Source organism: Carassius auratus, chromosome 15 (genome assembly GCF_003368295.1).
Source record: "Carassius auratus strain Wakin chromosome 15, ASM336829v1, whole genome shotgun sequence".
NCBI lineage: Eukaryota > Metazoa > Chordata > Actinopteri > Cypriniformes > Cyprinidae > Carassius > Carassius auratus.
Window position 1 is genome coordinate 16,740,618 of NC_039257.1, and position 27,738 is coordinate 16,768,355.

The window sequence follows — 27,738 nt, forward strand, 5'->3', positions numbered from 1 at the left end:
ATATAGCCTTTATTATACTTCTGATTGACTGCCTTGGGTATCAGTCCAGATTTGGGGACACATCTGAGATATTTTTAGATCTCGTCTGAATGTGAGGTCGCACGCTGGTCTTTTTCTCAGGAGAGTCATCTGAGAACCTGAAGAGTTCAGTAAAAGTTCCGATTTCCTTTGCATTATAACTAATTGCTGTTTAAGAAAACCAAAATAAAGATATCTAATTTGAACGCCGAGAAAAGAAAAAAAAAACAGTAGGCTATTGAATATTTTTTTGGAGTCAGTTCGAAAGACTCTGCATAGACTTTTAGATAAGCTTTGAAGGCTTGTGTTATGTTCCCGTACATGCTTGCTTATAAACACCAACCAACCACTACTCGCGACCAACGCGCGCGGTGTCCCTCATTGCGCGCGTGGCGGGGCGGGAACCGAGAGAGCGGGAGAGAAGAGACGAGGGACAAACCAACAGTCAATATATTTATATCAGAAAAGAGGAGGTGAACCTTGTTGACTGCTATACAATATCGAACGCTCGCTTAAGTGGATTTTTAACCATTCATAACTTTTCGTTCCTTCTCAAAACGCAAAAAATCCACTTAACAGACAACGACCTGAGGACCCCTACAGTCGTGCGGATCGTGAAGCAGCATTTGACCCACTGTTGCCCATCTACCTACAAGTACCCACAAGGAGATGAGACGAGGTAGGATATGGAGTCACTTATCCAGTTAGGGCGTGTGCTGTTGTTTTTTTAGTCTTAGAGATGCTGCGTGATGTTTCCTCATTATAAAGAAGGAATTTTGGAATGATGTGCGTCAAGCCTCGCGTTTACTCCAATGACATCATCAGTCTAAGTAATGTAAACATTTAATAAACGGACAGTGTCGATTTTATCTTGAGATGCATAATTTAGTTCACACATAGCATAAGTGAATTTGAGTTTGTTGAACAAATGTGTGAGTATAAAATGCTGTAGAATGACAATGTTATTGTTGCGCGAGGGTGTGTCCGTGCTTTATGCGTTATTATACATAACAAAACATAATAATATGTTTTGGCATATTATTTATGGAGTGGTTTATTTGTGTTATAATAATGAAAATGTCTGATATTCTTCGTCTAGAATGAATGTTGATGGCGCGCGAGCGGATTAGAGTTGAATTACTGAGGAGGAAAATATATCATCGCGTGAAAAAGAAAGACGAAAAAAAAAGGGCTTTTAGTATGCGTGCTGAAGAAAATCCACAGGTTGGGAGGGGTCCGGTAATGAGCACGACTGAGCTCCGTGCACAACAGGTAGCGCGTTATCTTCGGGTTCTGATCGATTCGTTAACGGAGGGCGCAGAGTTAAAGCGCTCATCACGCGCGCTCTGGAATACTTGATTCTGATTGGTCAATGGATACACATTTCTTCATAATTCATTCTTTCTTCATTTCTCATTCTTGAATTAAAATCATATTATTGCAATTCGTATCAAAATAACATGTTCGGTTTTGTAAGTGAAACAAGTGGGAGAATGTACACCAACAGACCCCTTCAGGGTGACACAAAACAAGGTGACCATTATAGTCCGGGGAAATGATTATCTAATTGTACTAATCGTCCCTTACAGTGTATGCATTTATTAATTGCATCTTATATCCCGCGTTTATATGATTTTTATAACGTGCTGTTAATGCCATCGCGTTTCCAAATAATGTCTGATTTGCCAGAATGTCTAGACAAGGAATTGTCCTGCGTTGTATCAAACAATGATAGCCATCAATTTCAGTTTCCAGGTTGTCAGCGCTATCTCTTTCAAAACTAATCATAATCGTAATCACCTGACGGATACAGTTGCCATAGCAATATTTCTGCACCCTCGTCTCGCAACGCGCCAATGAAAGCTTTGTTGTCATGGATACAATTTACCCTCGTTACGGTTGTGATGAAAGGCTGGAGAAGGGTCTCACCTTAAATAGTCAAAGATGACCTATTGTTCACAATGAAATGTTATTCATTAAACAGAAATCCTGGATCTGTCACAAACAATGTTCTGAACATAAATGTATTGTTCTGCTGAAGTATGGTAAGGACTTATTGTGGGTGACATTGCATTTGACAGCTAGTGTATTATCAGAAATAATATGAGCTTTGCCAAAAAGAAAATAAAGAGTACAGTGTGTCAATATTGTTTTGCAGTCTATTTTATACTAGCATTTTCTGTCATCAACACCCCCGCAGACATTTCAGCAGTTTACTTAAACTGTATCACATTATTTCCAAATGAAAGGGATGCTATTAAGTTGATCGCAAATACTTTAGATATAATTTTGCAGATAAAAACAGAGGGAGGGAAGGGAAACAGGCACACCAGTGTGTGCTGGATGTAAAATTATGATAGATACCATCTAAATATTATTATTATTATTATTATTATTATTATTATTATTATTATTATTATTATTATTATTATTATTATATATGTGCATTATGCTGTTTTAATAATAATAAAAGTTTTAATTTTTAGTTTTTATAGTTCATTTTAATTTGCTTTACTTTTTTATGTTTCTTCATGAAGTTTGATGTGCTGATTACTTTTTGTGTATCATTAAAAGTGCTCATGAAACTAAAACAAGTAATCTGTTGTTACTTATGCATAACAGTTACATGGTACGGGCATAATACTGAGCTGACAACAACAGTTTAACATAAACAGTTATCAAAATGAGTTATCCAAAACTTTTGTCTTTTATGACTAGTTCCAGAATGTTCTTCAATAAAAGCACTAGCATTTTACAGCATACTACAGAATGTTACATACACGTCTATGTTCCCATCCTTTAAGTTTCTTGAAAAAAAATAAAATAATAATAATAATTAACACCACAGCATTACAGAAAAACCACACACACACACAAAAGGAAAGTTACACATAATATTTGTTGTTGTTGTTACATTGTGCTATTTTACCATTCTGTGATTGTGTTATGTGGACTCTGTTTTCAGGTGGTCATCTACAGTACACATTGGCACCATGATATCGTAGCATTTTTAATTGTTTAATGACCAATTTATTCAGAAATCCAGGTCGGGTAAATCCAGGTGTTCCCACACATGTTCCTGAAACAGAAATATCACAATACCACTTTGTGTAAAAGTCAATGAAAATAAATATTGATTTCACCTGCATACATTTCCCAACAAATTCTGCCTAAAATAGAGATGGCAACTGGCATGAGAAGTCTCCCCCCTAGCTGGTGTTTTAAGTGGGCCTAAATAGCATAAAAGAGAGCTAATTAGATGGGGAGAGAAACTGCTCCATTTCTGGCAGAATGAATGCGTGTAAACACTTGCAGTCCTCTTACACCTAGTCATGAGAGCTCTCAGCCGGTGCCAGGCTCTGTTGATGATATTTTTTGCTCTCATAGCGTGAGTCATATTAATGAGGTCAGATTCTCTCAGCTTCTGACATATAGTCTAGTAACTACTGCTTACATGATCAAGCTGTATTTGATGACGAAACCAGTCCGACAAAAATAGCACAACAACATATGCATTTCGTTTATGACTGGTTGGCGTCTTACACAAGATGCTCTTCTGTTCACAATGTGGTGCTCTTGGTGGGACACTCAAAAACAGTGTGAAGAGTGCAAGCACTTAAAAGTAAAACTCTTAAATAAAAATAAATAAAAGAAAGAAAGAAAGAAAGAAATGTACATAATCTAGGCCGACTCTACCAATCCCTTTGTGTGTTTGTGCAAGCAGTGGTTTGTTTGTATTTGCTACATATGACAGTCATTGGGAGTGAATTATGTTTCGTCTTGTTCGCAAGCTATCCAGATATAGCGACAGTCTCCCTTTTGTCCTCCAGGGAGCACAGGAAATATCCGTGGCCGACAACATGGTCTCAATTGACTTTAAGGGTGAATTACACGGGTCAGCGACTGACTGGGGAGGCTTTTACTCAGAAGGAGAAATGAATTGGTGCATCTAACTATAGCACTCTGTCAATATGTCTGCTGAGGTCAGAGGCTGTGTTTGATGATTGAAGCCTAACAAGTCTCGTCTTCTAGCGCCCGTGAGTTGACAGACTGGCTTCTACTTACTTGTAGTTCAAAAGATGCCGAGCAAATGGATCCCAACCTTAAGAATACTGTGCATGCAAAGACTTTATTTGTGCTCTAATGTATGGAATAGTGAATAAGGTTATAAGGGCTTATTTCAAACACATATTTAACAAGAATACTTTCAAAATGTTTCCCTCCATTTCAAACAATTCTAAAAAAAGAGAAACTATCACGTAGGCCTAGTGTAGAGACCCACACTTTGATAAATACTTGTATAGAGACCATTAACAGGTGTCTGTTTAGTAAAGCATTGACTGCTTATTGATTTTCTTTCCACACAGAAAATTATTTGAGGTCAGTAAGGCACAAGTGATTTATCCAAGTACATTTCTGTAAAAAATAATCCTAACTCTATCCCTACCACTAACTCTCTTTATAATCAGTGCCATCGATAAAATTAACTTGGCCAGGGCATGATTTTTTTGGGTGGGCCCTCATTACTGTGATGGATATTGAAACACAAGTGTGGATGGTTTCTGCTCATGTCTCTAAGAGACTGCTTGCCGTGGGGAAGAGAGAAGTCAGGCTGATCTAACAGACAGTGTCTGTTGTTTACAATATACACACAATACCATGTTACATCACATGATACAATGTTTGTAATAGCCTTTAGTAATACTGCTACCATGTTTGAGTATCCTGACCCAAGGCTGTATTTTCAGGTGAGATTGAACTGGTTAAACAGAATAACAACTTTGTCGTTGTTATCGGCTCATTCCAAACACTTCTTCTCCTTGTGAATTCACTGAGACTGATATTGTCCATTAGCAGACTGCAGTGCCTCTGGAATGGGTGACATGCTGATAAGACTGAAGCTCTTAAAAAAAGACCAAGATAAGGGCGTTATTATGCTGTGTTAACATAATCACACATAAGGTAGCTGTAGAGCAATGTGTCTCTAGATAAAGTTGAAAAGAACATGAGGTTATCCAAGATGGTAGATAACAATATTTCCCAGATGTCCTTCATTTCCTTGTGGTTTTGGCTCATTTGTCCCTTCTGCTGTTTGGACATCTGGTAGCCAAGAGGTCTGCTACTGTATATCTGTAAAATGATGGATCTAATGAGTACAACATTATGAGACAGTATTGCATTGAATAGAATTACTCTACAGACAGAAAATCCAAATTAATCCAAAAACTAATATGTCCCGTGTTCAGAATGTTGTCCGATAAGTATACGGTTGGTTTTTCAATTGCCAAATATGAGGTTCAATAGTTCAGTAGGTAGTTCTGGTAGCGCCACTGTTTCGTCTGCAAAATGTCTGAAGTTCAAATATTGAATTTCAGAAAGTTCAGTGTAAGTGCAGTTGAAATGAAACACTGATAAAGAGATGCCACTTCCTTAAATATGATGTCAGAAAGGTCAAATATGTATTTTAGAGTGGGAATGTCACAGAATAACAGAGTTGAATAGAACAGTAATAAAGACAAAATTGTGTTTTCTCAAAAAATCTGGATAAACAAGGTCACAAAGGTGTTTCACTTGTCCGTGTTGCGTTTTTCTAATTTAGACAAACTGTCTGTCTGTTATGGGAGTCTGTTCAGTCTGTTATGGAATCAGAATTGTGAGTTCATATGAAGCACTTTTGAGATGTATTTTTGTTTTATTCAGTGGCGGAAACAGGCTTCCATCATTATTGTTGAGATTTTACTGACTGTTTATCCAGGTTAAATTGTTACAGCAATGGGTTGAGATAAGTAATTGTCTCTGTGAGTCATTGAATCATTTAACTCAGTTCGAACTGCTGTAAATGATTCAAAGGGAATACCACTACTGCATGTTACTGCATGTTGAAATGGCTGTGCTTTGACTTGTGGAATTATTTTCACTGGCGGAGCAAAGTATCTAAAGTTAATGTGTGTAAATTGTGCGTCATGTGTTGGCGCAGATAGCCTTGTGGTTATATAGTGCAACTGTGCTCACAGCAACCTGAGTTCAGTTCCCACCTTGAGCCCACCCAATACTTTCCTGTCATACAAATATAACTGTATTGTATTATGGCTATATGTGTTGCATTGCACACTAAATTGAGTTAGGTGAGTGTGATATAAATTAGCAGCATCATGTTAATTTCATCAGTTAGTCCTGGGAAGCACATTTTCTCAGAATGACCCTGTTCCCTTTACAGGTTGACCATGACACCATTTCGACATGATGGTGCCCTACTTAACAGCAGGGTGGCGATGGAAGGTTTGGCTCTAAAGGTTTCAGAAGCAGCAGGGTTGTTTGGTATTTTTAAACATGTATTTGTCTTGTGTGTGAAGAAACCCATATGAGTGAACAAATATCCATAACCTGACATAATGACTAAAAGATTAAAAAAGAAAGAAAGAAATAGAATTTAAATCTACATGTCTAAATTTGTAAAAGTTTGAAAGCTATCTCAATGACTGTGTTGTGATTTGGTAAATTAATGGTCCATTTGGAAATATTTTTCCTGTGACACAATCCATTTGTTGAAACACTCAGAGAAGAATGATACATGTCCTTCCTGTGGTCAAGGGCAGTTAATCTGCTCTGCTCCGTGTCATTTTCTTGTCGATGGCTCTCCAATGCTTAATGTTCTAGTAAATGACACTGCTCTGACTGGGTCCCTGAAAGCTGTCACAGGGATTGTGGGACTACCGGCAGAATCCAGTAATATCCTGCCCATGACACAGAACAAATGACTTTGTCCTTCTATGATAAATGTTATTACAGCACTCACTGACAGAAAGTAAAAAAAAAAAAAGAAAAACCCAGTAAGACAGCTCATTTTGAAGGCAGATTTGTATGACATGTGTTTGCAGCGTTTTCCACATTTCCACAGATTTCGAGCTATGCAAACATTAAACAATTAAACATTAAAATAAGGTAAAATACAAAGATGTTCATATCTGTTTGAACAACTTTAGAGATGCACACATGCTTACAATTGATTTGAAGTTTGTAGAATATTGAATTGAAGGAATTAATAGACTGATTGTATTCATAATGACTGGGATGAATTTTGTAAATATAAATAAAGGGCTATGTCTCTAAACTAAAAGCCTTTCTAATTAGCATTTTAGAGCAAGTTTATAAAGCGTTTATCCAAAATATATTACTGCACCATGCATAACTACAAGGTTAAGTTGGATAATAATAATAATAATAATAATAATAATAATAATAATAATAATAATAATAATAATAATAATAATAATAATAATAATTATTATTAGTATTATTATTATTATTATTATTATTATTGTTGTTGTTGTTGTTGTTATTACTATTATTTTATAACATGAATATTAATAGTAATATTTGTAAAAATGTTTTTAACAATTTGAACATGTATAATAATAAGAAATGTGTCTTGAGCAGCAGATCAGCATATGATTTCTGACAAATCATGTTACATTGACGTCTGAAGTAATGGCTGCTGAAAATTCAGCTTTGCATGAAATAAATAAATTATACATTAAAATATATTACATTAATTAAATAATATAATACATTAATTATATAATTACAATATATGAAACCATACTGGTTTACTGTGTTTTTGATTAACACTAATTTGGTGAGCATAAGAGACTAACTAAATAATACCAATCTCAAACTTTTGAATGATAGTTTCTGTGTTTATATTGTGAAATGTAATTATTTAATTACTCAAAATGTAATAAATATTTTGGACATACCAGGCAATCCTGGCTGTTGTATGACAACTTTAACCAAGACATTTCATAAAATGGCAGAAAAGAAAAAAAGAGGGAACATTTTCTAAAAACCGCAAGATGCATATTTCTGATTTCTGGGTCTACAGTCTAAATTCAACCTGTTGTCAGGCTTTCTGACTGTGCTCTTTCAATGACGCATAGATACAATGACAGCATGCCAGTCAAGGATAGAGAATTATCGTGATTATAAATAATGTGAGCTTGTGAGAACTCTAGTCATGTAACCCACTAACACCGATTCTCACTCTGTTTACTATCTCTTTCTCCCTCTGTTTCTCTCTCTCTCCCCATTGCAGTTGCCATGGAAACTGTTCTGGTCTTCCTTTTTTCCCTCCTAGTCTATGTGGCGGGTAAGTGCCCCCTCCCTTTCACTCCCGACTCCCTGTGTCCTCTGGGATTGGAAAGAACTGGAAAAGCATGGGGAAAAGCCATGACATGACACATTAGCGCCATCCTAGAGTTCTTAACTGAGAATTTGATCAGTGACCTCTCTAGTCTGAGATCACGCGTGTGTGTGTGTGTGTGTGTGTGCTCTCTGTAGTTCTTCACTGGACTCAGCTCTGTGTTTGTGCTGTATATGTGCTTTTACATGTCTGTGAATTGCTGTCCTGCTTTTGCCAAACAAACTTCATTTGTGAAATGAGAGCATCTATTTAAATAACACTCCCATCCATCTCAGTCCTCCGAGAGACTCCACCCTTCCCAAATTTAGGCCACATGAAACACACGCAGCTCTCTACACTGGTAAAAAAATGTATCCTTCAGCTGTCAGCAAACCACAGCTAAAAGCACTGCTGATTGTCAGACTAATTTTTATCTGGTTATCTTTCACACTGCAACCACAAGTTTACATTCTGCTCTTCCCTCTCTCTCTCTCTCTCTCTCTCTCTCTCTCTCTCTATATATATATATATATATTTATTTATTTATTTATATATATATATATATATATATATATATATATATATATATATATATATATATATATATATATATATATATATATATATATATATATATTTTTTTTTTTTTTTTTTTTTTTTTTTTTCATAATCATCGGAATAAAATTGTTCCTGTATAAATAATGTTGTGCACAACAGAAAAGTTGTTAAAGGTTCTTCATGGAACCATTTAGATGCCAGTAATGTTATCAGAATCACTGGCTTTCTTTTCGCAGTCACATTTCAGTAAATTGGTGTGGTATAGAAATGACATTTTACTGGTGTAATTTGACCATTTCTCAAATTAGATAACTGGCAGATATTAAAGGTCCTGTTTAAACATGATCTCAAAGCGGTAATTTACCAGTTATTTTTCAACAAAGTTTGCAGATATGGAAGCCTCTCATGGTCTCCTCCTGATCTTCATTATTTTTTCTCCTTTTTTTCCCTATTATTGGTTCTTCCTTATTCATTCTCACATTGTTCCTTCCTTCCATTGTTCCTTCCTTCTTCCTGCATAGTCCCTTCCTTCTATCCATCCATTGATTTTTTTCCTTCTTTCCTTCTGTCACTTCCTCCCCTTATTTTTTTCTCTTTTTCTTCCTGATCCATTTTCTTCCCACCATTCTTCGTTCAATCCATCCATCAAACCATCCAGCCTTCTTTTACTGTCCTTTTCTTCCATTCATTATTCCTTCCATCCGTCTATTCATCCTTCCATCATTCCTTCCTTCCTTCACACTCCTTTCCGTCCCTTCCATCCATCCTTCCATCCTTCTTCCTTCATCTATCTATCCATCCTTCTTCCTTCCTTCCATGCATCTGTCCATCCATCCATTCTTCCTTCCTTCCCTCTATCCTTCCTTCCTTTGCTGTCCCTTTTCTTCCCTTCCTTCATTCTGTCCTTCCTTCCTTCCATCCATCTGTCCATCATCCCTTCACTGTCCTTTTCTTCCCTTCCTTCCATCCATCCATCCATCCTCCACTGTCTTTTTCATCCTTTCCTTCCTTCCTTCCTTCCTTCCTTCCTTCCTTCTGTCATCATTTCTTTTCTTTCATTTATTCTTCACTTCATTCTTTCTTCCATCTTTTCCATCTTTCCTTCCTTCTTCCAAACCGTCCTTCCTTGACTATCCTTTTCTTCTATTCATTCTTCCCTTCATTCTTCCTTCCTTCCTTCCTTCCTTCCTTCCTTCCTTCTTTACGTCTGTCCGTCCATCCATCCATCCATCCATCCATCCATTCTTCACTGTCATTTTCTTCCCTTCATTCTTTCTTCCTTCTTTCTGTTATATGTATGTTATTTTCCATCATGCCTTTTTTGTCATGTTTTTTTCCCACTCTTCCTTCAGGTGTCTGTCATGCTTTGTTCATTCTACTGTACCTTCAGTCTTTCACTTCCTGTCGTTTTTCATTGCCTGTTTTTGTGTTCCATAAAGTTCCTCTTACCTTGCTGTCTCCATCACCTCTTGTGTGAGGATGAGTGAAAAGAGGAAATATGTAATTTCATTTCAAAGTCAAATGATCATCAGAGCAATAAAGCTATAAATATCTTCACCTGTCAAATTATCAACTGCCAAGTGGCATATTAATATATTTGTTAATAGATTATTTGATGCAATAAACTTCCGGGCTTGTATTTAAGACTGTTAACTCCTTAAATACTTTTTCAGTTTGATGGTGATTCTAGTCTAGTATACAATCAACATTTGATGTAAGTTTGACAAATTTAAAAGCACAAAACCCATCCTAAACTGCTTGAAAATCACTTTTAAACTCATTTCAGTGCTACAGAGAGGACAAATCAGTAAGATGTTAATCATTATGAGTTTCCCCTCCTGTCTCACAGGCATTGATTTAGTCTAATGGAGTTTGAAATACAACAAATTGTATTGACCCTGTCAAAACCCTGTTATTATGCCTGCATCGGATCACACATTCATTAGGCAATGTCATATTCCTGCCAATATTGCATTTAGCTTAGGGCTCTGAGATCTTTCTCAACAAGCAAAAACACCCACCACAAACAAATAGTTTGGATTCAGTCATTGGTTGTTTTGTGAATATAAAGATCCATAATACTAATGTGTTTCACTCTTCTTATAATGGTTTTGTTTCTGTATTGATCTTCTGTCTTAGCTCTGTCTGAATCTGACAAAGGCAAGTTCTGCTTTTTTGCATTTACCACCTCACATATTTCTGTTTTACCATATATATGTATAGAAGGCAAATGGCTTCATGCATAATCTCTTATTGTTTTCTGTCAGATGGAAAAGAGAAGCCATTGGAAACATTTGTATATGGTAAGAATCAATACTTACAAAAGCTTGCACAGGGAATATAAGGAACATACTTCTTACAGCAGGTACACATAGAAAGTGGAATATAACTTGGCTTCCATTTAGAGGTCTTCACGGGTCCAAAAATTCGTGCCCGAACCCGACAGAGACCCGTAAATGTACTACACCGAACCGACCCGGACCCGTCTTTTATTTCAAAAGCTGGACCCGGACCCGTGTAGATCCGAGAAATGCCTACCCGGACCCGACCCGGACCCGTATATTATTTGAAATCTGGACCCGAACCCGCCGGGAAGACACAGACCCGACTGGACCCGACGTTCACATATTCCACCTTAAATTGCTATTATTTATAATATTGCTATTATTGCTATTTTGTCTTACCTAATTTAAAGAGCCGTGGTCTCTCTTCCTTGTACCTGACTGCATGTGAAGCATTACAATCTTCCGAAAAGAAAGTTATTAATGTTATTCCTCTCGTTATTCCAAGTCCAAGTGGAATCCACTCATTATTTCAGCTTCAAAAGTCCACTTGATGTCACGGTGACGGATGACAAATGCTACTGTGCACATGTACATTCTGACTCGACTTAATTCGCATAATAACTTACACTGTTTGCCTTTTGACCTATAATAACGATCACTCGTGCAATGCCATGGCCACTGACGTTATTTATTTGCTATCATCTGATCTCTGTATGTGCTCTCTGCTCTGCATCCAGTCTGAATCTGAACCACTAAAACTTTAAGATTAAACGGTTAATTTATAATATTATAAAAACGGGAGAAAATGTAAAACGCGGTTTGGCGGTCGAAGTGTCCCTCACTGCTTGCCATAGAAACATAACTGCACATGCGTGCTAGCTTTATCAACCTAAAATGCTTTAACGCAATTTGAGCGTCATAGAAAACATTCATGTGACAGTTCACCTCAGATTGTGTTGCTGATTTGAAATATATTAAACATGAGTGTGTCAAGTCTGCAAGCATTACCGTGTGTGCACTTGTATTAACTCTTGAGTCTGCGAGTGAGAGAGAGAGAGAAAGATCACTTTTTTTGGCTCACTCTTTTCTTTTCCTAATTTTACAAGTTGCAAGTTACAAAAAACACAAGCAGTCTTTGATCACGGCCGGATGTTATCCGAGTCCGATGACTCCGATCGCACGGGTATTACACACAATGTTAAACAGACCCGGGACCCGAGGTATAGATTCGGACCCGACCCGGACCCGACCCGGACCCGGCTGATGATTTAAAATATAGACCTGAACCCGTACGGGTCCCGGGTCGAGTCCGGGGTCGACGGTTCTCGGGTGCACTGTGAAGACCTCTACTTCCATTACCTGTATAGTCACACTTCATACAGTCACATCAATTGTTGCCTTAGAAAGCAGTTACACCCAAATTCATTATTTCAAAATGTAATCTAAATTAGTTTTTTACACAGTATTTTTAACATCTCCAGACGCTATGTAACATCTGAAAATCTGTGAATTGTCCTGACTGATGTGACTAATATGATGAAATATGAAAAATACAGGTCAAATTGTGCTCCAATACAGTCTGTATCCACTCAAACCACAATTTCAGCATGTGACCACATCACATTTGCACTCCAAATACTAATATGTCTTGATGCATCTTGGGCAGCTGTGAAGGACCTGTCAATCAAACATGTGGTTAACCTAAGATCATTCCAGGTGTAAATAGAGCCTCGCATGTAAAAAAAAAAAAAAAAAAAAAAAAAAAAAACACAAAGGAAAGAAATTCACATCAGACATACTATCATCACATCACACTTCTTAGGAACTCTGTGATGATACTATAAAGAAGAGAAAGATTAGAAAAGACCACTACGATTGTAGATAGTACATGAAGCTGTTCACCCATATAGGCAGTTGTCAGGGAAGAAACCAAAAGGCCAGTTTCTAACTGGCAGAGCTCCAAAGGTTTTTGACTGCCGAGATATCAACAACCACTTTAGCACTACACAGGTTTAGCCTCTGTTGGAGAGTGGCTAGAGACGAGCCACTTCTGAGTGAGGCCACAGTTACAACATCATGCCTCGAGTTTGCTAGAAGCAAAAACCTGCAATCTGCTGACAGATTATTTTGGAGTAACAAAATTCAGAAACGAAAATTCATCTTAACACCCATGGATGGTGGTAACTCATTGGTTAAAGTTACAATTGAGCATGGTACCTTAACCCCAAATTTTTCCAGGGATTTTCTTTGGAAAAATGCTTTGGATATTGAATTTAGGTATGTCAAATAACTAATAACCAACACTGGCCTGAAACTATTTCAGTCTTCTACAGTAACAAATATATATAAAAAATAATAATAAAAACTGTAAAAAAAAAAAAAAAAAAAGATAATAAAATAATAATAATAATAATAATTTTTAGAAGATACTATTTCAGTCTTCCTACTTCAAAATTTCACGTTTAATTAAATGTGTTACTTGAAATCTCTGAATTTTTTTTTTTTTCATTTTTCTTTTTTTCATTTTTTTTCTTCATTAATAGTAATTAAAATGCAGTACATAATTATCCCTGATAAAATACAATTTAAAGTCCCATGCTACCATTTTTTTTATTATTTATTTTATCTTTGAATATCCCGTTTCATCTGAGAATATTGCATTATATAAGTAAACTGGTTTGCAAACTGAAATCGTGTGTGTGTGTTTTCCACATAAGCTTGAGTTTTTCTTCAAAGACAACTCCAAAAATTAATATCCTTTATTTCTCAACCAGACTATGAGAGTTTGAGGATCGGGGGTTTGGCGTTTGCTGTGGTGCTGTTTGCTCTGGGAGTGCTCCTTATTCTCAGTAAGAAACATTGTTTTATTTAATATTTTTTAATTCAACATCTTCATTCAGAAACTACATGGTGTAGAAATTAGTGTAAAAGAGATCAGAGCACAATAGCTAAACTGAGCTGCCGAACAGCACAATAGATAACAATTATACAGCAGTGCTTTTATTCAACTGAGCATGAGATGAAGTTTTATTATCAAATAGAGATGCATGAATATATGTCACACTCAGTGGCAGCGATAGAAATGAACACATGCTTGCTATCAACATTTCAGTCTAGTTACAAGAATAACATTTGTAAGAGATTATTGTCCCTTATTATCCCAGTCATTATCACAAAATAAAGCCGACAGGTCGTTTGTATGGTTCGACATTCATCAGTTTGATCTAAACTGTTTTGCTTGTGTGCACCCTTCAGGCCGCAGATGCCGCTGCAGTATCAACCAGAAGACTAGGTTAGTCCTATAGAACCTCTGTTATTCTCTGTCATGTGTTGCATGAGTTTATAACCAGTTTTCTTCATATTATATATTTCCTCAGGGCTCCGGGGGATGAAGAAGCTCAAGCAGAGAACCCCATGGTCCCCAAGGGTGAGATCAGTTCTATATCTTGTAATACACGTTGGTCATCTTTAAGAACAATTTTAACAGTTATTTTATTCTTCTTCTTCATAAAGACAAGGAGACCCCTAAAACAGAGAACTGAAACAATCTAGGTACATATACTTTCCTTATGAAAGTGTGATTATGGAATCAGAAATGACCAAAAAAGCAGGGAGCTTGCTGTAATATCGGCTTTATTTCTTCTCAGTGCTGTTGAACACATAGCTGTGGCTGAACGACTTCACTGATGCTGCGGATGCGGATGATGATGAAGCTGATTCCAGACCATGGCTATGAGAGGATAGAGAGGAGACAGAGATTTGTTGGGGGAGGCGACGATGACTTGGGATTTTAATGGGCCAGTGTCTTGTACGTAGACCTCTAGTCCTGTCACGTGAACAGTAACCGTAGCCGTCTTTTCGTCTGTGCCCTTTTGCAACAGTCCGTCTTGAGTGAAATGTTTTAGCAAAACTAGCCACTTTCTGCAAATCATTCTTAACATTTTTGGCTCCTCTCCAATCAAACTTTTATGTGCAGTTTAAGGAACAGTTCACCCAAAAATGAATATTCTCATTTCGTTCTAAATCTGTATGCACTTATTTCTTTATGTTGATCACAAAAAAGAGATCATATTAAAAATTATTCATGTAGCCCTTATTATATAATGAAAAAACCTAAGAAAAAAAAATGCCATGGTTAAATTTTTTGGATGAACTGTATCTCTAAAACAATTTTGCTTTAACATCCAACATTGAATAACTGCTACTGTTATTGTTGGTAAGAACACTTGCAATTTCTCATTTGTGTCGCACCTGCTGTTTTTTTTTCTCTTTTAGATTATATAGATTATATGCACACATATTTAAAGTATTTAATATAAGTATTGATTCATATGTGATGCAGAATATATATTTGGATATACACTGTATACATGTGTGCGCGTGTATGGTAGAGCTTGTATAAATCTGTGTGTGTGTGTGTGTGTGTGTGTGTGTGTGTGTGCGTGTACGCCCATATTCAGGGCTCCTTCTCCCGACAATCTTTCAATCATTTTTCCCAGACCAAGCACAAAAACAACACAGTACCACCACTGTACCATAGGGGGCGCTATACCACTTTCCTATGATCAGCTGCAACACTGCCGGCCTCAAAGCCCCCATTCGGACCCATAGTCTAACCGTCTGCGGCTTGAGAGTGTGCCCGCAGAAGCAGTTCACTTCACCATAGTGCCACATACCTGTGTCCTTTACCTTGACTATCTCACGCCTTCTGTAGCCTACGTATTCACTTTCATAAAGGAATAGTTCACCCAGAAATGTAAATATTTTATTATTGTCTACACACCCTCATGTCATTAAAACTTGAGATGGTTGTCGTTGTTATGTGGAGCACAAAAATGAGATATTTTGCTTAATGTCCAAGCAGCTGTTTTCCATACAGTAAGGTAAAGCATAAAGTATACTAGTGCATGTGTAGCCAATTTATTTATTTTTTTCAACGTAGTTAGTAAAAACATGAGCACAAAGGATGTTGTATTCCTGTTTAGTGTCTGTGCCATATCTATCTAAAAGTTGTGAGCTGAAAAGAACCTTAGTTAAAAAAAAAAAAAAAAAGTAGTTTCCTATTTGACGGTGAAACAACACGCTAGGGCAGTGTTGACAACTGGTGGACAAACTGAATAAAGCAAAATATACATCTAGAAAAACATGTAAATGAAAGTATATTTTGACCTTAAATAGTTACTATACTTTGGAAAATTAAACATGGTTTTATTGTAGTGGTATGGTTTTTGTAGCAAAACCATAGTTAATTTGTGCTAACCATGTTTTTATTATTATTATAATTATTATTATTATTATTATTATTATTAAAACTGTGGTTAATTTTCATAAGGGTGGGACTTTGGTGCAAACAAAAAGCACCAGAAAACTGTATTTAATATTATGAAATATACACAAGGAAGGAACAGACGGAAATTTTAATCATTATTTGCTGAAAACCTCCAATGTAGCTTTCAAATCTCTTTCGGCGTTCTTCTATGTTAGTTTGTGCATTTTGTGTGATCAACTCTGCGCCATATTTTAATGTAAGCCAGCGTGAATGAGATTCAAGCAACTTAAATTTCAATCTGTAACACCATATCTATGGTGAACTTGGCATTCAAATCACATGAGGTTGAGTAAACAATGGTAGAATATTGATTTTTGGACGAACTAACTATTGGGCGAACTATTATCACTCATATTTATAAACACTATTCATTGGGACCAAAATGTCGGCCTCTAAAGAGACCAACCTTTAGATTTGTGTGCGTCTGCGTATGTATGTTTGTGTGTTGTTCCTCACATCACTTGCTGTGATAAACCCATGAGAGTTGTAGAAATGTAGGTCAGTTTATAAAGAGAGAAGCGTTTCACAGAATATTAATCAAATGTATTGAAGAACACAGTCTAACGCTACAGATGCTTCGCTATCAGAGAGGAATTTAATACATATTAGTCTCATATCTGTGCAGCTGCTGGCCGCTCTTTGTGCTTCAAAATAAATAAAGTCTTTGTCTGAAACAGACATCGGTGTGTGAATTAGTTTATGTTGCTTTAGTCAGTCTCTCTTCTTCTGGTTCTTTTAAAAAGGTCATACATCACCTGCCAGAAAAAGATGGCTCTCTTCAGTACATCAGGTAAAATTTTATTTAAGACCGTTTGGACTTGGTTATCCATCAGAATGATCGATTTGACACCATTGTAGCATCTAGTACCGTGCTGTCGACTAAAATTGAGTATCTGAAGTCAATTACCAAAGCTCTCTGAGGCCCGTTGGTTATAGCCGACTAGACAGAATCTGGCCACAATCACTCCCAGCATTTTATACTGTGATGTAATTGGACTTCCCTTGGGCAATGACTCCAAAGGTTGGGCCCAGCGGTATTTTATCATAGTTTGAAGGCCAGTGTTTATGGGCTAATAAATGTGTTTCAAAGAATGGTTGGGCGGTCAGATTTACGAATGCTCTAGGAGTCAGGGAGTGGTAGAGGGATGAAATACACCAGAACTAAAGACACGCTTTCACAGTAGTCAAGACCTCAGAAGGAAGGGGAGCTCTCCACAGTACAGGTGAGGTGAGATGGTAACTGAGTTATGGATTTCTGCAGCATGTTAATCATCAGAATTTCTAAAAATGGTCAGATTTGACAAGCACAGTGTTTTTTTTTTTTTATTATTGGTTTATGTTCATGACATGACAACTGTGGTTTGGGGCATGTTAGGTTGCATGTTCATGCTCATGTTTTTTTGTCAAAATTCGCTTTGTAGGGGTCCCAGAGACTTTTGTGTAGTTTCTAAATGACCTTATTATATATTCATCTAAAATTATTTTTCAATGCTTTACCAACTAAGCTTATTAATATATATGTGTGTGTGTGTGTGTGTGTGTGTGTGTGTGTGTGTGTGTTATTCATTTTTTGAGTCACTTTAAATTTAACACTTTCAAGTTAGCATTTTGGGGTCAATTTAAGCTAATAACATAAAAAAAATACAATTAAACAAATTCTAATGGACATGTGGTAGCAGTGTATCTTAACATATGAAAGTATATTGGATTTATTGAGTAATTTTGGGGTCAACTTGCTACAGTAACTGTTCATGTTTCAAAGTTTTTGTCACTAAAAACTTTTGTCACTGTAAGTGTGTCCAATTGTGGGTGGTGTGGTGAAGTGGTTAAAGGTTAGCTCAAGAGCGGTTGCTTGTTTAAGCAAGGAATTAACAATAAGCTAAAACCACTGTGCCCTAGAGCAAAGCATTACAGATGAATGTAATATCATGGACCTGAAGTGTTGGTTTGTCTGACAAGATCTGCGTGTAGAACTGAAAGGCAAACTGCCCTGACTGAGGCTTTATGAGTCACATTCTCTTCAAAGAAGCATAAGTTAATCATTACTCATGAGATATGGATTGGGAAGGCAATCAATATAAGTACTATCCTTAAGAAAGCCTGGAGGAACAGAAATGAGAGAAATGTAGAGGATCTGCAATTAAACCTTTCTTTAAAAAATAAAAATAAAGAAATAAAGAAATTTGGTTGCTGTTTTCGAGTTGAGCTGTATGGTTCTTTATGTTCTTCAGGTCAGTATATTGGTTTCAGTGTTGGTTGTTTTAAAAAATCATTTAAATCTTGTGTGCTTCTGATGCATTTTTATTATACAGTATACAGACTACATGAAAATAGTACTACTATAAAACTGTGAACAGATTTTGAATGCATTATGAGGGTTAAACCCACTGCAAGGCTATGGAGGCAGACGGGGCCAAAATAATTAAATAGATGGCGTGAAATTTGACTGTCTGAACATAATGGTTTCTGCATTAATGGAACAATATGCAGAACAGCCAATTGAATATATTTGCATATGTGATATGCAAATATGTGTGGTACATTGGTATATATGTATACAAACAACAGATGTCATAATGGTATACTGGTATGCTTGTATGCAAACATCAGAGGGAATTTGTTCATGAGGGATAATGAATTTGTACATCATGATTTGTCTTTCACCTTTTAGTTGTTTAAGTTCTTTCTCACACTCTAAGAAATGCTGGGTTGTTTCAATCCAAATTTGGGTCAAACATGGACTATCCACCACTATATACATTTTTCCAATACATTTTTAAGCCAAAAGTTGGGTTAGTCCTTATTTGACCCATAGCTGAGTTGAAACAACCCAGCATTTTTTAGAATGAAAGTAGAAAACTCTTAATTTACACTGTAACATTAATTAAATTACTCTAGCACAGCATTTATCGGTAAAGCAATAGCACAATGAACAAAATAAATAATGTATATGTGGATAAATCTAAAGGTAAAACTGATTTTAAAAGCATTACACGTTCAGACACGGCCTGAATCGGTGTGCATAGAGAGGCACATTCAATGAAAATTCTTCAGCATAATGTGATAAATCTGTGCGCCTAAACACATATACGAAATGTGGCTAAAACTAAGACCTAACACAGCCAGAATGTAAATGTCTTTTCATATAAAACAAACATTTTCAAAATTGCTGCATATTGACAGATTTCACGCATCCCATTTAAAGACTTTTGCCCCCATCCGCGTTCCATACATGAGTCCTGCCAGTAGTGGGCACTCATGAAATGAAATTGAAGTACATCCAAATCAATGACAGGCTAGAAGTCAGCGAGTACAGTGCATACAAAGCAATGTGGGATTTTGCTGAAGGTTTATGAAATTACGAGAAAAGGGGATTATTGCTTTCCAGCAGCAACAAATTATTGTGTACAGATATCCACATTAATTACAACAATGACACTATTCACTACACTGTATTCAACTCAAATACACTGAACTGCATGCAGCAGTTAGCTACTTTAAGCGCCAAGACTGTTGGATTATAATGCATTATTATGATTTGCATTGCCAGTTTTGCCATTCTGCACTTTGACCCACAGACAGCAGCCATGTCTTCTGGAGCAGGTGAGTCTAATCTTAAAGAGTTTTATTTGTACTTTTATTTTCCACTCTCTACTTCACACTGCTAATGAGAGCTGGAGTTCAGTTCAGTTCAGATCAATTTATTCATATAGTACATTTAAAAACAACCATGGTTGACCAAAGTGCTTAATAATGTCCAGAAAATAAAAATAAAAATTCACACACAAATAAGACAAATACAGTAAAAACATCACAACGTCACAGCTCAGCTCGAAATAAAAGCCGAGGATTTCAAGTGTGTCTTAAGTAATGACTTAAAAATACCAACAGTCTGATCAGTTCTTATGTGTACAGGTAAACTGTTCCACAAATTATGTGCCACCAGTGAAAAAGCCCGGTCACCTTTATTTTTGAACCTAGTTCTTGGAACATTGAGGAGCACCTGATTGGATGACCTCAATGCTTTAACAGGAGCGTGGACATGTAAAAGCTTTGATAAATACGCAGGCGCCAACCCATTTAAAATCTTAAAAACAAACAATAAAATCTTGAAATCCATCCCGAAGTGGACAGGAAGCCAGTGTAGTGAAGCTAGGACAGGGGTAATGTGCTCTTACTTTTTAGTCCCAGTCAAAAGCTGAGCGGCTGCATTTTGGACTAATGGTAATAGTTGAAGAGATGACTTATCCAGACCAACATATAAAGAGTTACAGTAGTCTAGTCTAGATGTTATAAAAGCATGAATTACACTTTCAAACTCCTTACGATGCAGGTAGGGCTTGACTTTAGCCAACAGCCTTACAGGCTTTTACAACAGAACTAATCTGTTTTTCAAATTTAAAAGCACTGTCAAAAATCACACCGAGATTCTTGGTAACATTTAAAAACAATCAAAGCATTATGGGTTTATGGTTTGTTGTTGCACCAAATGTGCATTAAAATGGAATGATAGCTGAATTTATGAATATGGGCGTTTCTGCGATAGAAATTGTTTTCAACTGATGCAGTGTTTAATATTATTCTGCCTATTCTGCCTTATATATACACACAAACACACACACACAAACACTTATTAACTTAGGCAGATTTTCATTTATTTATTTATGTTTTGCAAATAGTTGCCTTTGACTTGCTCAATAGGCATTAAGCCATTACTTCCTTTAAAACGTCTTTGAAGCAATCTATTCTGAAAGCGCTATTCAAATAAACTGAAGTGAAAATCCACACCACTTCCTTTGCAGGTCTGTGTTTGCATGTTATTTTAGGTGTTTCAGTTCAGACTGTTGTGTTGGATTGTGAAACTCAAAATGACAGTTATGCCATGTTTTCCCTGTAGACCTTGATTTCCTCTTCTACTCTGTCATTTTCTCACTTCTGGGCAGAAGTAGGGCATGTCTCGACCACAAAACAAATACAGAACTAAATCCTTTTGGGAAATCACATACCCCTTATTCCTTAGCCTAGGGGATATTATATATATAATAGGAAAGGCTATGGAATAATTATATATATATATATATATATATATATATATATATATATATATATATATATATATATATATATATATATATATATATATATATATATATATATATATATATATATATATATCATTAAAGATCTAAATTCATGCTTTTGTAGTTTACACAGAGGCTATAATGGTATAGTTTTAAAAAATGTGCACTTTGAATTAAGTTTGCATTTTTAGGCCCCACAGCATTTTTGTAGTCTACATGAAAGACAAAAAATGCATAAGGATTTCTATTTTTAGCTAAAAACAATGATGTGTAATGGCTCCAAGGTGATATGATTTTATTGAACGTTATAACTAGGGATGTATGAGAATAACCAACAAGTTGACAGCTGCTGCTAAACACTGAAAATACTAGGTGGCTTGTAAATATAGTATACACTACTAGTTTATATGTAGTTTATATGTAGTTTATATCTATCTATCTATCTATCTATCTATCTATCTATCTATCTATCTATCTATATATATATATATATATATATATATATATATATATATATATATATATATATATACACAGTATATTCACTGATTTCTTAATTTAAAAAATATATATATGTGCCTAATTTCATTTGATTTTATTCTGAGTCTCTCTGTTTCCAGTCCCTATAGTAGAATCAGATGCTGACTTCTACTATGGTAAGGATGAGCAAATTCCTCTTGAATAATTCAGTTTTCTGTATATGTGGACAATAATAATCTGATTACCTATAAATACTGCCTGATGGTCATATTCTTAATATCCAGGATAAAATATTCCAAATTCTGCTAGGCCCATTAAGACCAAAAGCTTTAACTCTTTAAGAATAATTCTAATTCATTAGTATAGCCAGGTCCACATCTGAGACAGGAGAACGATATCATTTTAAATCATCTTCAGAATGTTTTAATCAGAATTTTGCGTCTTGTTTTCCTTAATCAGAATATCTTTATTCACAGACTATGAGAATCTGCGCATTGGAGGCCTGATCTTTGCTGGGGTCATTGTGGTACTATCTGTCCTCCTCCTGACAGGTACGTTTTAGCCTCTGTGTGTGTGCGTGTGTGTGTGTGTGTGTGTGTTGTATGAGTCATATCAAATCACTGATGTGTAATGAATGTCTGGGCCTGTAGGTAACCGAATCAGACGGTGTGGCAAGCGTAAGGTAAGCACCCTTAACTTACTGATGTGTTTCTGGTGTCATCTAGTGGTCAATGTTTAGTTCAAATATTGTCATTTTAAACAAAGTAGTTGTCACTTTTTTTACTGCTAGATATATTCACTGGAGTAGGTTTACTTTGAAACTGACCGTTATGTAATATATACACATATGTAAAATTAATATATATATATATATATATATATAATGAGAAATGTCCTTTAAAAAGATAAACACAGAGAACAATGCATTTGATCTGAGCTGACCGTTTTTAAATGTTTCTGTATTTTGTGTGTGTGTCAGGCGAAGCATGTGGACGAAGACATTTAAGATGGCTCATTTCTATACTGGATGGTTTTGAGATGTGAAAAGCCTGTACGTTTGGAAAAAGTCATATCATCATGTTTAACTTAACACTTACAGCTTTGATTTAATTGTTAAACATTTCATTAAACCATTGATTTGGAAAAAAAAAAAACTGTTTGGTGTTGAAAACCAAGTTGAATTTAAAACAGAACTTTATTTCACCATCATCTTTGCAAACAATTTACCAAATCTAACATCTACACAACTATACAACCGCACACCCATATATTTTACAAGGCAAAAGTTAAATAATTGTCAGAAATCAGAGCTCCATTATATATAATATATATAATATATAATATATATATAAGGTTTGGTGTTATAACAACAAACCTTTGCAAAGGTAAAGAAGCAATTAATATCTTTATAAAATGTAATCAATTATTACTCTAAATTTTACCAGTTTAAAATAAATTGTTAATGTTTTGGCAAGCATTTTTGATCACTTTTTTTTTTCCTTCTACTTACTGTACATGCAGTATATTGCCATTTTTGCCTGACCAATTATATACATTTCTTATAATATATAAAAATGCAATTCAGCAACCGACAGATATGTTTCCTTCCTTGACTGTATTTAAACCCCAAAATAAAATACTTTCAGAAAAATATTAATTAAAACCACATTTTTTTTTTTTTTTTTTTTTTAATGGAGTTTAAATTAACTGTCCATTCTGGTTTTACATTTTTGTTTAAACCAAGGAAAAATCTCCATGGTGTATCTGATTTCATAACAAGATGATTCTTGTTAAAAGCTCACATCAACTCCACACCAACCACTTAAAGTTCCACATTTAAAATAAATAAAGAAATAAATCCATCCATCAATCAATAAAATTAAACTATTTTTCACAGAAAGGGCCCTTACTTTCAGCTGACTGATTAATAATACTTACAAATGCATTTACCGCAATAATTCCATGTATTAATTTCCATTTCAAGACTAATTTTGGTCAATGGTGGTTTTTATACTATTCTCCATTCTGGTTTATAACTCTCATCAACCCCAAAGTGTGATTTCCAAGGCATATCTGTTTTACTTTTGAGCTTATCTTTGTTCAACACTGTAACACTCATCTCATAAAGTTATCAATGGGTGAGAAAAATCTTCTTCTGCAAAATAAGGAAAAACTCCATATTAGGAATACAAAAGAGTCATCATTATCAGGTGCACATCCATTATTGTATCACATTATAAACTCATCTCTTCTTCAATTAAAAGTAAAAACTTAAAACCTACAACTTAAAAGGAGTGTCCAAAAAAAAAAGCACTGCTTAAGATACAGAAATAAAATTTATAGAAACCTTACTGTGAGGCCATCAATTCCTGGAGCTCTTCAACTGTCCATACTGTGCAAAGCCTCATATAACTAATTCTCAGTTAATTGTTCCTCTAATTTTGCATTAGCTGTGTCCTCTACTCGTGGTAAATCAATCTTCAGACAGTTTTCTACCTTCCACATGTTCACTTTTATAAAGTTCCACATAGAAATCAATAATTCTCTGACATATATATGATTCTTCGCTTAGCTCCTGTCAGTTAGTATATTTTAGGCAATGAATACATCTACTTTGGCCATTCTTCTTTTCTAAACCAAAAAATAAGAATAATTAAGGCCACTTGTGCTTTATAGCCCAGCAGATTTTCCAAGAAATATATATTTTTTTCTTTTAAATCTTAAATAGACCTTGTTGGCTATGCTCCTAGTGACACTGAAATGGCATTGTTTACACAACTTTTGTATTTGCTATTTTCCCAATTTCTGAAAGTGACATGGCCAAGTATGGTGACCCACACTCAGAATTAGTGCTCTGCATTTATCCCATCCAAAGTGCACACGCACACACACACACACACACACACACACACAGAGAGAGCAGTTGGCAGCCAGTGCAGCAGCACCCAGGGAGCAGTTGGGGGATTGGTGCCTTGATCAAGGGCACCTCAGTCGTGATATGAAGGCAAGAGAGAGCACTGTACATTACCTCCCTGCTGGTATGAGACTCAAACCCACAACCTTTGGGTTAGGAGTCCGACTCTTTTAGCATTAGGCCATGATTTCTGATCACGATCAGTGGAAACAACTGAAATCATCTGGCGAAGTGATATTGAACTGTAATGCAGTTCCCAGAAAATAACTGCACACCTTATAACAGTCGTCAGCCAATCAAGCATTCAACTGGCCGTGGTAACATATGTGTGTGTGTGTGTGTGTGTGTGCATGCGTGTGCACCATTTCTTCAGGTAATTTACTAATGTATTAATACATTCTTTGCCATACAACCTTCTGATAATATCAAATATGAAACAGTAGAGGGCAGCCAATCTCAGCTTTTGGGATACAACCTTCCCCGCAAAATCCGTTGTTGGTCATATTGTACATTTGATCTTTTCTTCCAAGTGTTTTATGTGCAATAATAATACTTGATATAATGAGTACTTGGTTTTAATTCTAGAATTATAATTTAATTGCTTCTCAGGTCTTAATGAGACAAATAAAATATCACACACACACGCACACACACACACACACACACACACACACATATATATATATATATATATATATATATATATATATATATATATACAGTCATTTCTGTTGGTATATTCTTACTAACATGGTTGTTTCTTTAACTGTTAAATATCCAAGCATTTTAAAACGTCATCTTCTTCTTTAAGACCTTCTGTAATTGGTAATGTTTTGCTTCAGTGGAGTTCCACGAAACATCCCGAGGTCTGTTTAACCTGAGCAAACACAGATGTATGCAGATCTGTGAGTATTCACTAATCCTGAACGATCATTTCTCCAGATCGAAACCTGCTTCCTGTGCAAAGATCACAGATAAACTCTCCATCTGAGCTAGACAAGCCTCACACGGGAGAGAGGGGTATGATGGTCAGTTACTTAGATAATACAAACATAAAAATAAGGGTCTAGCATGAAGTATATTTACAGATGTCTCATATCAACTCAAATTATTAGAAAGCAATATAGCATATTTTGACATTCAGCAGATGTCCATGCTAGGCAGTGAAATTTAATCCATCAGTTAATTGTGTTTGGATTTTTTTTTTTTTTTTTTTCTCAGCACGGAAGTTCCGTACATCAATTTCCTCGAATGTAAAGACTTTTTTCTCTCAAGTAATGCTCTCGGATTTTTCAAAGAAATCTACTGATTTCCTAACCGTACCAGTGTAATGGAATCCACTGTAATCGCTTGCAACGTTCCTTAATAAATTCACAAGCCGACATCTTCAAATTGTCTGGATTGTATTTCTCTTCCACAGAACTGTCATTTTCACATGTCTGTTTTTCCTTAAAGATTTTGTTGTTTGTTCCTTTTTTCAGTGTCTAAACACTATCAGTTCTGAATAATAATTAACAATGCAACAAGATTTAAAACCATATTGAACAACCACTGGTGAACTTCCCTCAAGGTAGGTCATCTTACAGTGGCTCTTCTTACCCCAGTGTCGTCTACATCACATGTACAGTATCATGCTGTACATCACAGTCTTGGTCATTGCTTCTACAGATGTAAAGAACTGCATGGTTAGACGAACAGAAAGAATAGAAGAGCTGGAGATGAGCCAGGGCTCAGGAAGCTTGAAATATTGTTCTGCAAGCTGACAAAGAGCATTAATCACTGCTCCAGGCCTGAGCTTAATTATGCTTGAATAACTAAGTCATTAAAGGCAGAGACAGGGCCTGTCAGCAGCGCTCAGGAGCTGAAATGCTCTGCTAGCATCACCTTCATCTTACTCATTTATTTGTATTAATTATACAATGTTTACATTTATTTTTTTTTCAAGTTTGTAGGTGTCCAGGTACAGAAACCGAATAATTAAATGTAAAATAGCACTGCATAGTCTTTAATGTATAATAAAATACACAGTCAAACCAAAATGTTTTCAGACACCTTCAACATTTCTCACATTATCACAGTTTATTTGCTACAGTTTGGAAAATGGTAATAAAACATGAAAAGAACTCCGAGTTAAACTGTGTCAGAACAAATTAATCTTGATAATGTCGGATAACTTTGATAGAAAGATATGTATTGAATAACAAACAACCAAAACTTCAGACCGACTTCAACTGTTAGTATGACAATATTTACACAGCTATCAATACTTTGTTGACCACTTATCTTACAACTATCTTAGAAATTAGAAAAAAAAAGAAGTATCTCACAACTATCGCACCTAAATGTAGGGGAACTGAGACTCGCTGTGAAGTCCTCCATTTAAACAGAATATGAACTGAATGATGCTGTTGACCTGTATGGTTGGTGGCCATCACTTAGAATATAGAGAGAGCACTTATTGTTCACACTTAAAGGGGTCATTTTATGCGATTTCAAGTTTTCCGTTCTCTTTGGAGTGTTACAAGCTGTTTGTGAATCGATAAGATCCCTAAAGTTCAAAAAGAGATGTTCTTTATAAAAGTTAAGACTCATCCACACCCTCCTAATTTAACCCCCCCACCCCACCCCCCACCCACATGTCTACATCATTGTGTGGGAAGATTTGCATAACACCACTCAAATGTTCACGCAAGAAACATGAAGGAACTTTGATTCTCGCCGTCGTATTGTTGCCCCCGCCATCATGTCGTTTTTTGAAGGACTGTTTCCTGAATGCCGGACTCAGAACCTGTAAGTATGTTTTTTTTTTTTTGTTTTTTTTTAGATTTAAAGAATTTGCCACTGATGATTCAAACGTGAGTTTTGAGCAGTGTAGAGTATCGCTTGTTGTTTGT

At 35.8% G+C, this 27,738-nt stretch overlaps 1 protein-coding gene across 2 annotated transcripts; it reads left to right on the plus strand.

The window, feature by feature from the left end:
- The first annotated feature begins 267 nt into the window (after positions 1-267).
- Positions 268-17,047, plus strand: fxyd6 (FXYD domain containing ion transport regulator 6). Of its 2 annotated transcripts, XM_026282701.1 has the most exons (10): positions 268-491; positions 598-697; positions 8,111-8,164; positions 10,895-10,915; positions 11,023-11,058; positions 13,815-13,889; positions 14,296-14,332; positions 14,418-14,467; positions 14,554-14,592; positions 14,688-17,047. In XM_026282701.1, the coding sequence occupies exons 2-9, from the start codon at positions 688-690 to the stop codon at positions 14,580-14,582; spliced, it is 312 nt and encodes a 103-aa protein (XP_026138486.1). In that variant the 5' UTR covers positions 268-491; positions 598-687; the 3' UTR covers positions 14,583-14,592; positions 14,688-17,047. The 2 variants fall into 2 exon arrangements, with proteins under 2 accessions (XP_026138486.1, XP_026138485.1); XM_026282700.1 differs by having other exon boundaries at positions 268-697.
- Positions 17,048-27,738: the final 10,691 nt, after the last annotated feature.

Excerpts from the sequence above, each read along its gene's own strand:
- fxyd6 (XM_026282700.1), top strand. Across the intron at positions 10,916-11,022 it reads TCTGTCTGAATCTGACAAAG|ATGGAAAAGAGAAGCCATTG; the intron begins GCAAGTTCTGCT and ends GTTTTCTGTCAG. Across the intron at positions 13,890-14,295 it reads GGGAGTGCTCCTTATTCTCA|GCCGCAGATGCCGCTGCAGT; the intron begins GTAAGAAACATT and ends TGCACCCTTCAG.